The sequence below is a fragment of the Hyaena hyaena genome, unplaced genomic scaffold (genome assembly GCF_003009895.1).
Source record: "Hyaena hyaena isolate Hyena2069 unplaced genomic scaffold, ASM300989v1 scaffold_438, whole genome shotgun sequence".
Lineage (NCBI taxonomy): Eukaryota > Metazoa > Chordata > Mammalia > Carnivora > Hyaenidae > Hyaena > Hyaena hyaena.
Window position 1 is genome coordinate 1,187,190 of NW_024081071.1, and position 12,398 is coordinate 1,199,587.

Genomic DNA, 12,398 nt, shown 5'->3' on the forward strand with positions numbered 1-12,398 from the left:
AGTAATGAGGTGGTTTCAGAAAAATGAAAGCCCAGTGCTGCCAGAATTCCAGATTTCATTTCCTTCAGTATGTTGTATTGTTTCTTAGAAAGGAGGGAGACAGAATTCTTAGATGGTTTTCTGATTTCAGTTTAAGTTTAAAATGGACCTAATTTTGGAAGACCTGGTTTGTGTTAATAAAGACTAGTGCCTTTATGTGGTCCACCTTCTGGACACAAATAATTGATTAGTTATGAGGTCCTTATTCTCTAATCCCTTAGTAAGGGAAACACAAGTTCTTTGTAAAGCAAATACTAAGTAAATTCACAACTAGAAGCTTTAATGCCACTGTCAAACTGCTAAGTCTTTTTTTTCTTTTTTTTTTAAATGTTGATTTATTTGGGGGTGGCGGGGAGGGAGGAAGGGAGGGAGAGAATGAATGAATCCCAAGCAGGCTCAGTGCTGTCAGCACAAAAAATGAGATCATGACCTGAGCCCAAGTCAAGAGTTGGACATTCATCTGAGCCACCCAGGTGCCCCTGCACTATAGTTATTCTTCTTGATAAACCTGTGAAGTAGGCATCACTCTTACCCCCTTGTACAGACAGGAGACTGAGGCACTGTTGTGTTACTGAGTGGAGGACATGAGGTGTGGACACAGTCTTAATGTGGGAGTCCATATTCTGGACCACTGTCCTGTAGCTTTAGGATCCTGCCAGTGCCCAAGACCTGAAGGACAACTAAGTTTCCTGTGTATTAATGCTTAGCACAGAGCTGGGGGTTACAGCTTAAAAAAGACTAAGGTTAGGGGAACCTGGGCGGCTCAGTCATTTAAGCATCTGACTCTTAATTTCGGCTCAGGTCATGATCTCATGGTTCATAGGATTGAGCCCCACATTGGGCTCTGTGCCGACATCCCCAAGGCTACTTGGGATTCTCTCCCTCTCTCTCCGCCCCTCACCTGCTAGTGTATACACTCTTGCTCTCAAAATAAATAAACATTAAAAAAAAAAAAAAAAGCTGAAGTTACAGATCCTGTACCACACATAGGTCAAAATTTTAATTAAATGAATGATTCAAGAATGGACACCATCAAAAGATACTGAATCTTGGACAGACAGGTAGTAAAAAAATGGCAGTATAATCAGAAATACGGGAGCCCATATAATGTTCATAAATTAGAACTTTCTTGACACACAGTTGTATTCCACGTGGTGCATTTCTGAGATGGAACTTCTATAGATGTCAAATGGCTTCTTAGATCATTTTGTGTGCTGTATGGTAACATATATATAGGGCAGCAGTTTTGTTCAGGATTGTAGATTACTTAGCTTTTAATGCACAAAGAGTACCAGACTGTTGAGCAGAGCTGTGTGAGGATGTTGGGGAAGGTGACTGATAGAGTACTGATGCAGCAGCTGAGGTGGTCGTTCAGGTCTTTTGAGGCTGGGTGTCCTGGAGGAGCAGCATGCTGGTGGAATGGTAGCTGGGAAATAGGTGAAAGGGCAGGAGGCAGTGTTTCTTGGATCATGGACCAATGTGGGACAGCCTTGCTTGTCATAGAAGCAGAGCTTGAGACTATACTGCAGGTGTATGTGTTGTGGCAGGTGGTGTCCCCACTTTTGAAGACCAGGAAGGAAGTTCACTTTGGAGGGAGGTGATGGTGTCTGTGGCTCAGTGAGAGTTGGGATGAGGTTCTTGGCCTATGGATTTTATTTTTCTCGGTTTTCTATATGTTGTTACTGTGCACTTAGTGCTCATGAACTGTTCTGCCATTGCAGGACTCCATGGTGCCCCAGCCACGTAGCTGAGATGTAATTGTAATACAGTGTCATTTTCATGGACTTGTTTTGTCCTAGATGTAACCTGAGTTCCTGGGTAAGCTTTCCAGACTAAATGGAGAGCTTTCCTCAGGTTTCAAGTTCTAAAGTTCCTAACTGTTCATCATGAAACCACAAGAGAGACAGGCTCTTGGGAAACATGGGGACATTCTTTCTGTTCTGTATTTGTTGCAGACAATTGTTCATAAAGCCCTGAAGTAGATCGTGTTCAGGATATCTGGGTGGCTCTATGTTGCTTGCCTGAGAAAAGGCCAGCAGAGCATTGCAAAGAGTGGATGGAGATGCAAAGGGCTGACAGGAATTAAATCCAGCCCTGTTCATCTGGGTGAGAGGAGAATAACCTGACGTTGGTTTGAAATGCCCAGGGACAGAAATAGTGAGTTTTAGGTCCTAAGTTAAGAATTATACTATAGCTGTTAAGAAAGCTCTCTGTCTTTCTGCATCATCCCTAATTCCTTATGTTCTGGGTGATTATTTTCCAACTTCTCTACCTTGGGACTGCAGGAAAGCTTCAAAGAAGACTCTCAGTATTACTTTCATAAAATCAAGCAATGGATCTTGGGAAACACTGGGGAAAAATGACTTTTATATTTAAAAAAATTTTTTTAATGTTTTATTTATTTCTGAGAGAGAGAGAGACAGTGTGAGCAGGGGAGGGTCAGAGAGAGAGGGAGACACAGAATCTGAAACAGGTTCCAGGCTCTGAGCTAACTGTGAGCACAGAACCCTACGCAGGGCTCGAACCCATGAACCATTAGGTCATGACCTGAGCCGAAGTCGGACTCTTAACTGACCGAGCCACCCAAGCGCCCCAACTTTGCAATTTTTGACAGTAAATATCTAGAGGTTTTTTTGGGTTGTTTTGTTCATGCAGAATGTTAAGAAAGAAAAAGTGATCAACCTGATGTATAGAAGAAAATATTAAGTTGCTTAGATTGTAAATTGAACCCAAGACAGAAAGAAGGAATTGATGCTTTATCAAAACTCATTTGTTCTACTACTTATTTATTAAGTGTGGTTCATTGGTATTAACAAACCATATTGTTCTGTTGGAGAACATGGCACTATTTCATCATCACTTATGGAAAAAAGTACAAAAGAGATGATTTATGGAAACTTCAACCATTCTGTTGTAATGATCATGCAAAATAGTGGTGCCAATTCTGTTTCTTCTGTTTTTCAGGGTCGACATGTTAAAACCGGTCAGTTGGCGGCCATCAAAGTTATGGATGTCACCGAGGTAAGGTTGAGGCACAAATCTATCTATCTATCTATCTATCAAAATTTTTTTTAATGTTTAAAAGAGAGAGAGACAGAGCCGCAAGTGGTTAGAGGGGCAGAGAGAGAGACACACACACACACACACACACACACACGCACGCACGCACGCACGACACATGCATGCACACAGAATCCAAAGCAGGCTCTAGGCTCTGAGCTGTCAGCACAGACCCCAACATGTGGCTCAAACTCACGAACTGTGAGATCGTGACCTGAGCTGAAGTCAGATGCTCAAATGACTAAGCCACCTAGGCACCCCTTAAAATTTTTTTAATGTTTATTTATTTTTGAGGGAGGGAGGGAGGAAGGGACGAGAGAGAGAGAGAGAGAGAGAGAGAGAGAGAGAAATAAATGAATGAATCCGAAGCAGGCTCCAGGCTCTGAGCAGTCAGCACCAGAGCCCAACATGGGGCTCGAACCCATGAACTGCGAGATCATGACCTGAGCCAAAGTTAGATGCTTAACTGACTGAGCCACCCACGCGTCCTGAGGCACAAATATTTTTAAAGAAATCGTTATATAAAAGACAAGATTCCCCTGTCCCTCCAGCTCCCAATGTAAGAGTATTGTTCTGTTTGTAGAATCGGTCTTGAACAAATTATCCCCCTGTGACATGGTGGGTTTATAAGGTCCAGCAGACTAGTTGGTTTAAATTGTTGCAGATGGTCTCCCAAGTAACTAGGAATCAGTAGCTTTTTGTTTAAAAAAAAAAAAAAAAAAAAAAGTGATGTCATTCTTGGCAACTTAATGGACCATAATTGGAAACATCTTCTCTAATGGAAAAGAAAAGATTTGAGAAGGGATCATGGAGGTCACATGAATAGGGAGATCGAGGGGTGTGGGGTAGGGGAAAAGCTTCTCTAGGGTATTAGGCCACATTTGGGCCATTTCTTTTATTTTTAACATGGGGAAAGACAACAGATCCAGCCAAGTTCCCAGAGGTTTGAAAACAGAAACATCTGCTAGAATGCTGAGCAGATTGTTGGCAAAATTTAGTAGCAAAAAATAGCTCTTGAAATGGTCACATAAGGATTTACTCTGTAGCTTTAGATGGGAAAGAGGAGATTAACTCAGACAAAAAGTAAGTGTATGTGTTCTTATGTGTGTGCATGTACATATATGCATAAGTCCATATTTAGTTTTTAAAGGTAACCCTAGATTGTAGTGATTTATTATTTTTTTTTAAATGTTTTATTTATTTCTAGGAGAGAGAGAGAGACAGCGTGAGCAGGGGAGGGTCAGAGAGAGAGGGAGTCACAGACTGAAACAGGCTCCAGGCTCTGAGCTGGCAGTCAGCACAGAGCCCGACGCGGGGCTCAAACCCACGAACCGCGAGATCATGACCCAAGCGAAAGTCAGACGCTTAACCGACTAAGCCACCCGGGCGCCCCTAGATTGTAGTGATTTAGATCCATCTTTGAATTATTTATATCTGAACTTTCATTTTTCATTCTCATGATTGCTTCGGACTTGCCTATTTGTAAATGAAACTTACCATCATAAGATAGCAGATTCTAGAGTTAGCCAGCAGCTGTGGGGATTTGGGATATCTTTAAATCAAGCCATATTCTTCACCAAATCTGTGGTCGATCTAGGGAGATAATGGCTAAATTGATCTCAGGTGTGTAATTGAGTATTCTAAAGCGGTCTCCTCCTCAGCCCTAGTCTCTCCTTGGTCTCTAAGAACATGCTTATCACCAGTATAAATACTTGCTAGTAAGAATTAGAAAATATCGTCGCTTGTGGACTACAGGACAACAACTAGAACTTTATACAGATATTTGAAGATGTAACATTTTATGAGATGGCTACTCTCTTTTCTTCTGTCAGAGAGAATACTGGAGATTTTATAATGAAAAAGTACCCATGGACTGTCTCTTGCTTTATAGTGACCCTACCTTGGTGTACATCTTAGGGGGAAATTGGATGCTTTCCAGTTAAGTACTATTTTTAAGATTATATTAAAGAGTAGTGAAGGAGCAGAAATTCTAAGTTAACTGTAATTTAAATACAATAGCCAAGTTATTTATGAAGTGCCCTCTGTGAGTGGAATGATGGATGGCACCTTTCTGTCAAGCCTCCATTCCTGCCATTATGCCTGTTGCTGGTGCTGCATTGGAAAATGGTGTAGCCAGAGCCTATACCATTTTTGGCATTTATTAACATACTTCCTGACTTGTGTACTAGCAGACAAGGTGTCATTTTAAATGTAAGCTTTTGGAATTTTATGAAGCACTTTGGAAGCCCTGAGCATTGCGTTTCTTTCCTCACTTCAGCCTGTGCTGCCCTGGCTGACAACTTTTGTCACTAGCCAGGCTGTGTTCCTTTCCTCATCTTCTCTGAGGAAGATCCTCTAAGTTTGGCTCTGATTATAATGTGCAATATATGAACATTCTTTAAAAAAAGGTGTAAAATATAGGAAAATACCTTTTTTTAAATGTTTATTATTTATTTTTGAGAGAGAGAAAGAGAGCGAGCGCGAGTGAGCATGATTCAGGGAGGGGCAGAGAGAAAGAGAGACAGAGAATCCGATGTGTAGCTTGAACCCACGAACTGTGAGATCATGACATGAGCCAAAGTTGGATGCTTAATTGACTGAGCCATCCAGTTGCCCCTTTGGGAAAATATTTTTTAAAGTTAAATCTTTATACTACCACCTTACAATAACCACTGTTGGTGCTTTAGTTTATTTTACTCCTCTTTTGTGAGCATTGCTATGAAATACATATCTGTGTGTGTAATAGATGCTTTTGTATTCCACTTCTTTTGAGTTGTATACAAAAGGTACTTCCTTGCCTACAAAATCAGGCATTGCTGGACAAATGCATTTTCAGGACTCCTTTAAAAATAATTATACAAAACCCATGTGTTCAGGTAAAATGAAAACCAGATGGTGAGTTTTCAGAACAAATACAAACCCAATCAGCCATTTACCATATTGGTGTCTCAGTAATGTTTCTTGTGTGTTGTTTTCATACAGTGACCTTTGTGCTTTAGTTTGGGGCACAGTCAGGGCCCAGAATAAGTACTGATTATGGATAGAGGATGTCAGGCAGCTGGCACCCTGGAAAACATGCCCTTTCTACCCCTCACATCAAGAACTTACCAGCTCTTGTAAAGTTTTGGGCATTGGCCTAGGGGGGATCTGGGATCAGGAGGGAGCAGGCTGGCACAAGGGGGGATTTGCAGCTGATGTTTCTGGTTTCAGTTCCAGCAGGAGAGGCTGTTGGAGTGGTCCTGTTGATGGGAGCAGCCTGCCTGCCTTCCTCCCTCCCTCCCTTCCTTCCTTCCTTCCTTCCTTCCTTCCTTCCTTCCTTCCTTCCTTCCTTTTAAAGTTTATTTAGTTTGTGTGTGGGGGAGGGGAAGGACAAAGAGAGAGGGAGAGAGAGAATCCCAAGCAGGCTCTACACTGTCAGTGCAGAGCCCAATGTGGGGCTCAAGCTTAGGAACTGTGAGATCATGACCTGAGCCAACATTGGTAGTCAGATGCTCAACCCACTGAGCCACCCAGGCGCCCCTGTATGATTTCTGACTTCTACTCTGTTTCTACTCAAGACCAGAAAGTGTGAATGCTTATTCTTCAGGAAAATCATAGATTTGTCCCAACTCTTGAGTCTCTTCCGTAGGTGAAATTGAGAGGCTAGTCATTACTCAGGCTCAGAAGACCAGCAGGGTAGTAGGTGTAGGGAGGTAAATGGCATAGCTACTCTTCTCCCCAGCTGTCAGCTGTTGGCATCCCTGAATGAATGTGCTGTAGGCTGGCAGCGCAGAGTCCCTGTCACCTCTGTACTTGATTTGTGATCCTGGAAAACTGAGCCAACTGAGAATTCACATTGTACCCTGAGGTGAAAGTAAAGGTGCTGTGTAGAAAAGTGAGGGGTCTGGATGGGAGGGGTTTATTTGCAGGAGATGTACAGATCTCTTTGTATTTCTTCTCAGACTTTAACAATTTTAAGAATTGACTGTCTTTAGGGTTTTGAAGGGCTCTTTTTAAAGAAGGCTTGTCATTTATCAGATTGATTGTGGGAAGGGTTTAAGAGCAGATTAAGGATATGTTCAAACTGGAGAAGACCAGGACATGAGATCTGTAATGTTGTGTTTTTGTTTTTGAGACAGTTATATATTTGAAGAATTAGCAGAAAATTATATAGGGAGTCTATAGGAAGGTCTCAGTTACCTTGCACCAGTTTTTCCCAGTGGTAACATCTTTATACTAAAGCTGTTGCACAAAACGAAGCAAGGCAGACAGTTGCTCTTATAAGTTAAGGATTTGACCTGGACTCCAGTATCTGATTATAGCAAACAAGCCTGCACCATTACGCAATGTCTGCCTGCATGGCTTAGAACCAATGCAGGCCACTGTCAGTTGGCACTGATCCACTCCACAGAGTTCGTTGAGATTTCCCCAGTTTGTCATGCATGTATGTGTTTTCAGGGAAACTTGATTGAATTGGTTGTTTGAGTTCTTGATAAACCCCTTGTTTTCAGTCCTTTTGTCTTAATTGTTGTTATGCGTGAGGGGCTGGTAGTTTGTTTCTTTCAGTTTTGGGATATCCCATTATTTTGAGTTAATGCTCTGGAAGGTATAAAGATGAATTAGCTTGATCAGTAATTCTCAACTTGGGGTTCATAAACTCTCAGTAAGATTTATCACAGAGAAGTAAATTTTATGTTTTCATTTTAATAATTTCCCCCAAACTTTTTACTATAAAAATGTTCATAATTACAGAACTGTTGAAGAATGAACACTCTCTCTCCTTTGCTTAGATTCAGCGGTTGATAACATTTTGTATATGTGTTATTTGTGTATTGTTGTGGCACCACCAGCAATACACAAATACACCAACAATACACACCCTTCACTTGTCCATACTTGAGTGTACTTGTCTTAAAATACAGTCTTCCACATAATTGTAATACCACCTAAAAGAATTAAATAATGCTTTCAGAATTTTGTTTGATGTTCAGTCTGTATTCGGGTATCCTCAAGTGTGCCAAGAATGTCTTTACAACCATTTTTTCAAATCCTAGTCCTGCCAATGTTTGCACATTACATTTGGTTATCTTTTAACTCCCGTTTTGTCTCCTTCAGTTCCTCTGTGTCCTGGCCCCTCCCACTCTTTGCCCTCCCAGGGATCTGATGTACACTCAAATGTGAAAACCCTTACTTTAATGGAATCGTAGGAAAGAAGCCACCCCTTCATATGTACAAGTAAAGAGTTCTAGCTCAGAGACACTGGCACCTCTTGCTCAGGAGTACATACATTGTTCCTTAGATGACAGAGATTAAAACCCAGGTATTTGATTCTCAGCTTAATGAGCCTTTGAAAGTAGTTTGAAACATTTGGCTCTGAGTAGGCTTGTGGAGAGACCTAATTTGATCTGGACCTTAAAGAATGGATGGATCTTGACCATTTTTCTCCTTTCCAAAGTTTGTTTTTAGAAGATCACCCAGAGGAGACTTTTTTTAGACTTAGGGTCAAAATGTTTGTGGTTGGTAATTGTGGCTTATTCTTTGGAGGGACAGGAAGATGTTGGGCCTGATGCCCGTTGGGGGACAGGAAGCCAGCCAGCAGATTTGATTGAGGTATCCTTCATATTCTTGCACTGTGTTCCGGGGATGTGAGAATGAAAGCTATGTAAAATCATGGCCTTGCCTGGAATAGCCAGTAAAAACCTAGCCTCTGCCTGTCATCAAATTGAAGAGCAAGAGTCACAGAAGCAGCCCAGTGCGAAGCAGCATAGATCACATCTGGTAGGTAGAACAGTGTTTGAGCACCATCTAAGCTAGGTCCAGAAAGAGGAAAGGGACAAATTTCTTGCTCTTAAGGAGTTCATGCTCTGACTGTAGAGAGGAAAACAAATTTATTCCAATGACAAAGCAAGGCCCTGTCAGGCTTAACAGTTTTCTCTCTCTTTATTTGGAGAGGAGAGCACAGTGTAATGAATGTGCTGTTCTTGTCTAGACTGAACATAAGAACAAAAGGAAGGGAGGGAGAGATCTCTGTGGACTGTGTGACCTATTGTTCCATCCTATTGTTCCTCAGAGTCCAGTTAAATGCTGCAGGCCTTACAGCTTGGTACTGGCTTCTTCCATTTCAGGCACCTGGTGGCACTTTCTCCCCACCCTTCCATGGCTCTGGCCCCTCACCATAGCATTGCTGAGGGTTGTCAGTAGAAGCTGCCTGTGCCTCAGTAAGGCCATGGGTGGCTGTCAGTTTTGACAGCAGTTGTGTTTCGTCCACCTCCCTCCCCCATCCCTGTCCCAGATATTCTTTCTTTCCTTGTCTTTACTTTCTACCTTTCTTAACAAGCTACCTTCTCCCTCTTTGCTACTGAGAGAGAAACTGATGTGCAAAGTTATGGCATACCAGATTTATTATCTGGCATTTTCTTACCTTTGATATCTTCTAACTTAATTTAAATGACCTTGATCCTAGATAACAATTCCTAATTAGGATTGTTTTCCTTACTCAGCTTTTCTATAGATAAACATCACAAGTTGTATTTCTTTATTATTATTATTATTAATATTGGTACAAGTCTGTGAAGAAAAGCTCTTAAATTGATTAAATTTTGATTTATTTTAATTAAAAAAGCATGACAGTGATTTTGAGAACAGTTCTACTGTATCCTCAAAGAATACAATAGTATTTCTCAGCTTTATTTTCATTATCACCTCCCTAAGAAGGTTTTGCAAATATTTTTTCCTAATCACCCTTTATGAAATTTTAAAATGTCTATATATCTATTCATGTACTTACTGTATGTATATCTTTATACTCTATACAGAAAATGATAAGTTTTTCCCCCTCCACCTCTAAAAATCACATTTCATCCCTGTTGGGGAGGGTAATGATGTCACCCAAATTGAGAATACCTGGTATTGAATAAGATAAACATATGACCTTAGACAAATGAGCCAGAGTAAGTATTGCACTATTTCCAATATTTTCTTTTTTTAAAAAAATTTACTAAGTACTAGAATTAATCTAAAGTGATAAAGATCTCCTGGCTGGAAAAGTATAGAGTGCATGAAGTGAACTGATACATTAAAAAAAAAATTTTTTTTTAACGTTTATTCATTTTTGAGAGACAGAACAGTGTTTGAGCAGGGAAGGGGCAGAGAGAGAGGGAGACACAGAATCCAAAGCAGGCTCCAGACTCTGAGCTGTCAGCACAGAGCCCGACATGGGACTCGAACTCACTGACCGCGAGATCATGACCTGAGCCGAAGTCAGACACTCAACTGACTGAGCCACCCAGGTGCTCCTGATACATTTTTCTTAGGACTTGTGCCAGGCATTGCATTGGGTATGGTAAAGGTACTTGGTTGAATTCACATAGCAGACTTTGAGACAGATATCATCATCCCCTCTTTGTAGAAAGAACGAAGAAAGGCTTGGACTTAATCTGAGCTTTTTTTGATTGTAAAGCTTGCTCCTCTTTCTTTTCAATCTGTATCCTTCCTTTCCCAAAGTAATGTAGAGGGTGAAGGTTGAGCTACTCAGCAAATAGGTGACTGTTTAAGTGTTTTAAAAATAACTGCTGATGGTGATGTGACAGTGAAATTTTTTAAAGGATTAGTTTCTGTTTGTTTTTTGCAGAATAGAATGTGTTTCTATTTTGGATTAATTCGTTCTAACTTAAGAATGCAACTAGATTTTACAAAATACCAAAATTCTCTGTTCTTGTCTATTTATTTTTATTTTTATTTTTTTATTTTTTTTAATGCTTTTTATTTATTTCTAGGAGAGAGAGAGAGACAGCGTGAGCAGGGGAGGGTCAGAGAGAGAGGGAGTCACAGACTGAAACAGGCTTCAGGCTCTGAGCTGGCAGTCAGCACAGAGCCCAACGCGGGGCTCGAACCCAAGAGCGTCTGACTTTCGCTTAGGTCATGATCTCGCGGTTCGTGTGTTCTTGTCTATTTAGTAAGTAAATAAGCAAAGGAAAATTAAAACTAGGTCAGCTGTATACTTCAGACATTTTGTCTTTCATTTTGAAAAGCCTTCATTTCATTTATGGATACCAACAGTTGGTATCCAGAGAGGCAGTTGACCTGCCCAGAGTTTAATAGCTAGTTGCCAGAATAGCATCCCAATCTTCTTTTCATTGCACTGTGATATCTCTAGATCACGTTAGGAGCATAGTATAGTGCTGTTCTTTAGTCATGTCTCATGTAGTAGCCAATAACAAGTTGCCGTACCTTGTAAGTGGTAGGAACTCAAATCTTTGATGAATTTTATAGAATGGTCTATTTTTGTGGACACTTTGAGAAGCTTGTAATAGATATTCATTATTGTTTTCATTGTCCAAGAACATTGTAGAAATATATTATTGAAATAGAGGGCACTTGAAGCTTGGATCCTGTTTTATAGCATTCTCAATTTTTGTAATAAGTTAATAATAATAGATGTTATACATTAATCACAAATAAGAGTTAAGATCTGCTCTTCACACTTAATTTTCAGTCCTTCTAAGGAAAGAAACTAAGAGTGTTTTAAAATTAGTAGTGGTTAGAAAGAGTTCATTTTTGGGTTTTGTTTTTAGAATTGTCACTGAACTAATACAAATTATTATCTTTTTTCTCCTCTTTCTGATGAACATAAATTTGAGGCCTATGCATATTTTTCAAGGTGAATTTATAGTTTATGAGCCTCATAGAAAGTCAGCCTCTATTGTATTTAATAGTCATGTCCTGGCTTTTACCCCAAGACCGTAGTAACATCCTTTGTTAGACGAGGGCTTAGAATGAAATTTAATAAAAGCTTCAGTTCCCTTATTTGTAAAATGAAATAATAATTCTCTACTTCATAGGCTTTTGTTAGAATTAGAATTCTAGAATAGACATAAAGTATCTAGTATATTAATTTTTTACATAGTAAATGAGGGTTTCTTTGTTTTCTTTGCAGGGTTAAATATACTAAGATAAAATAACTCCTCACTTTGGCTGAAGACTTTTGTTACTCCTAGACTATTGTTATTCTGTTACTATTGTTATTCTCCTTCTTTGATACTGATGACTCTGTTCCTTTTTGTATCTTTCATTCCTGAAGGCTTCTGCATCAGATGGCGTCTTTATGCCTTTGGTCTTTATGCCTTTGGTTATAGGCATCGCTGTCTGGTTCTTCGCAACTACTTTTGTCCTGCCCTATGAGCATTTTCTAGTGCTGTTTTAACAACTGCCTGGGGAGTAATTTGCATGCGTTCATTTCTGAATGCTTCCATGTTTCTGTTATTCTGTGCTAGATTAGAAACTCTTTGTAGGTAGCTAACTCAGGATTCTCATAGCCCTTC

The 12,398-nt window shown here is 40.2% G+C and overlaps 1 protein-coding gene across 50 annotated transcripts in view; it reads left to right on the plus strand.

Annotated features, from left to right (window-relative positions):
- MAP4K4 (mitogen-activated protein kinase kinase kinase kinase 4) overlaps window positions 1-12,398 on the plus strand; it is a 188,711-nt gene that overhangs the window by 81,876 nt on the left and 94,437 nt on the right. For all 50 annotated transcript variants that reach the window (XM_039253053.1, XM_039253066.1, XM_039253056.1 and 47 more), the window contains exon 3: window positions 3,004-3,060. In XM_039253053.1, coding sequence (XP_039108984.1) covers window positions 3,004-3,060 — 57 coding nt within the window. The remainder of the gene's footprint in view (window positions 1-3,003; window positions 3,061-12,398) is intronic.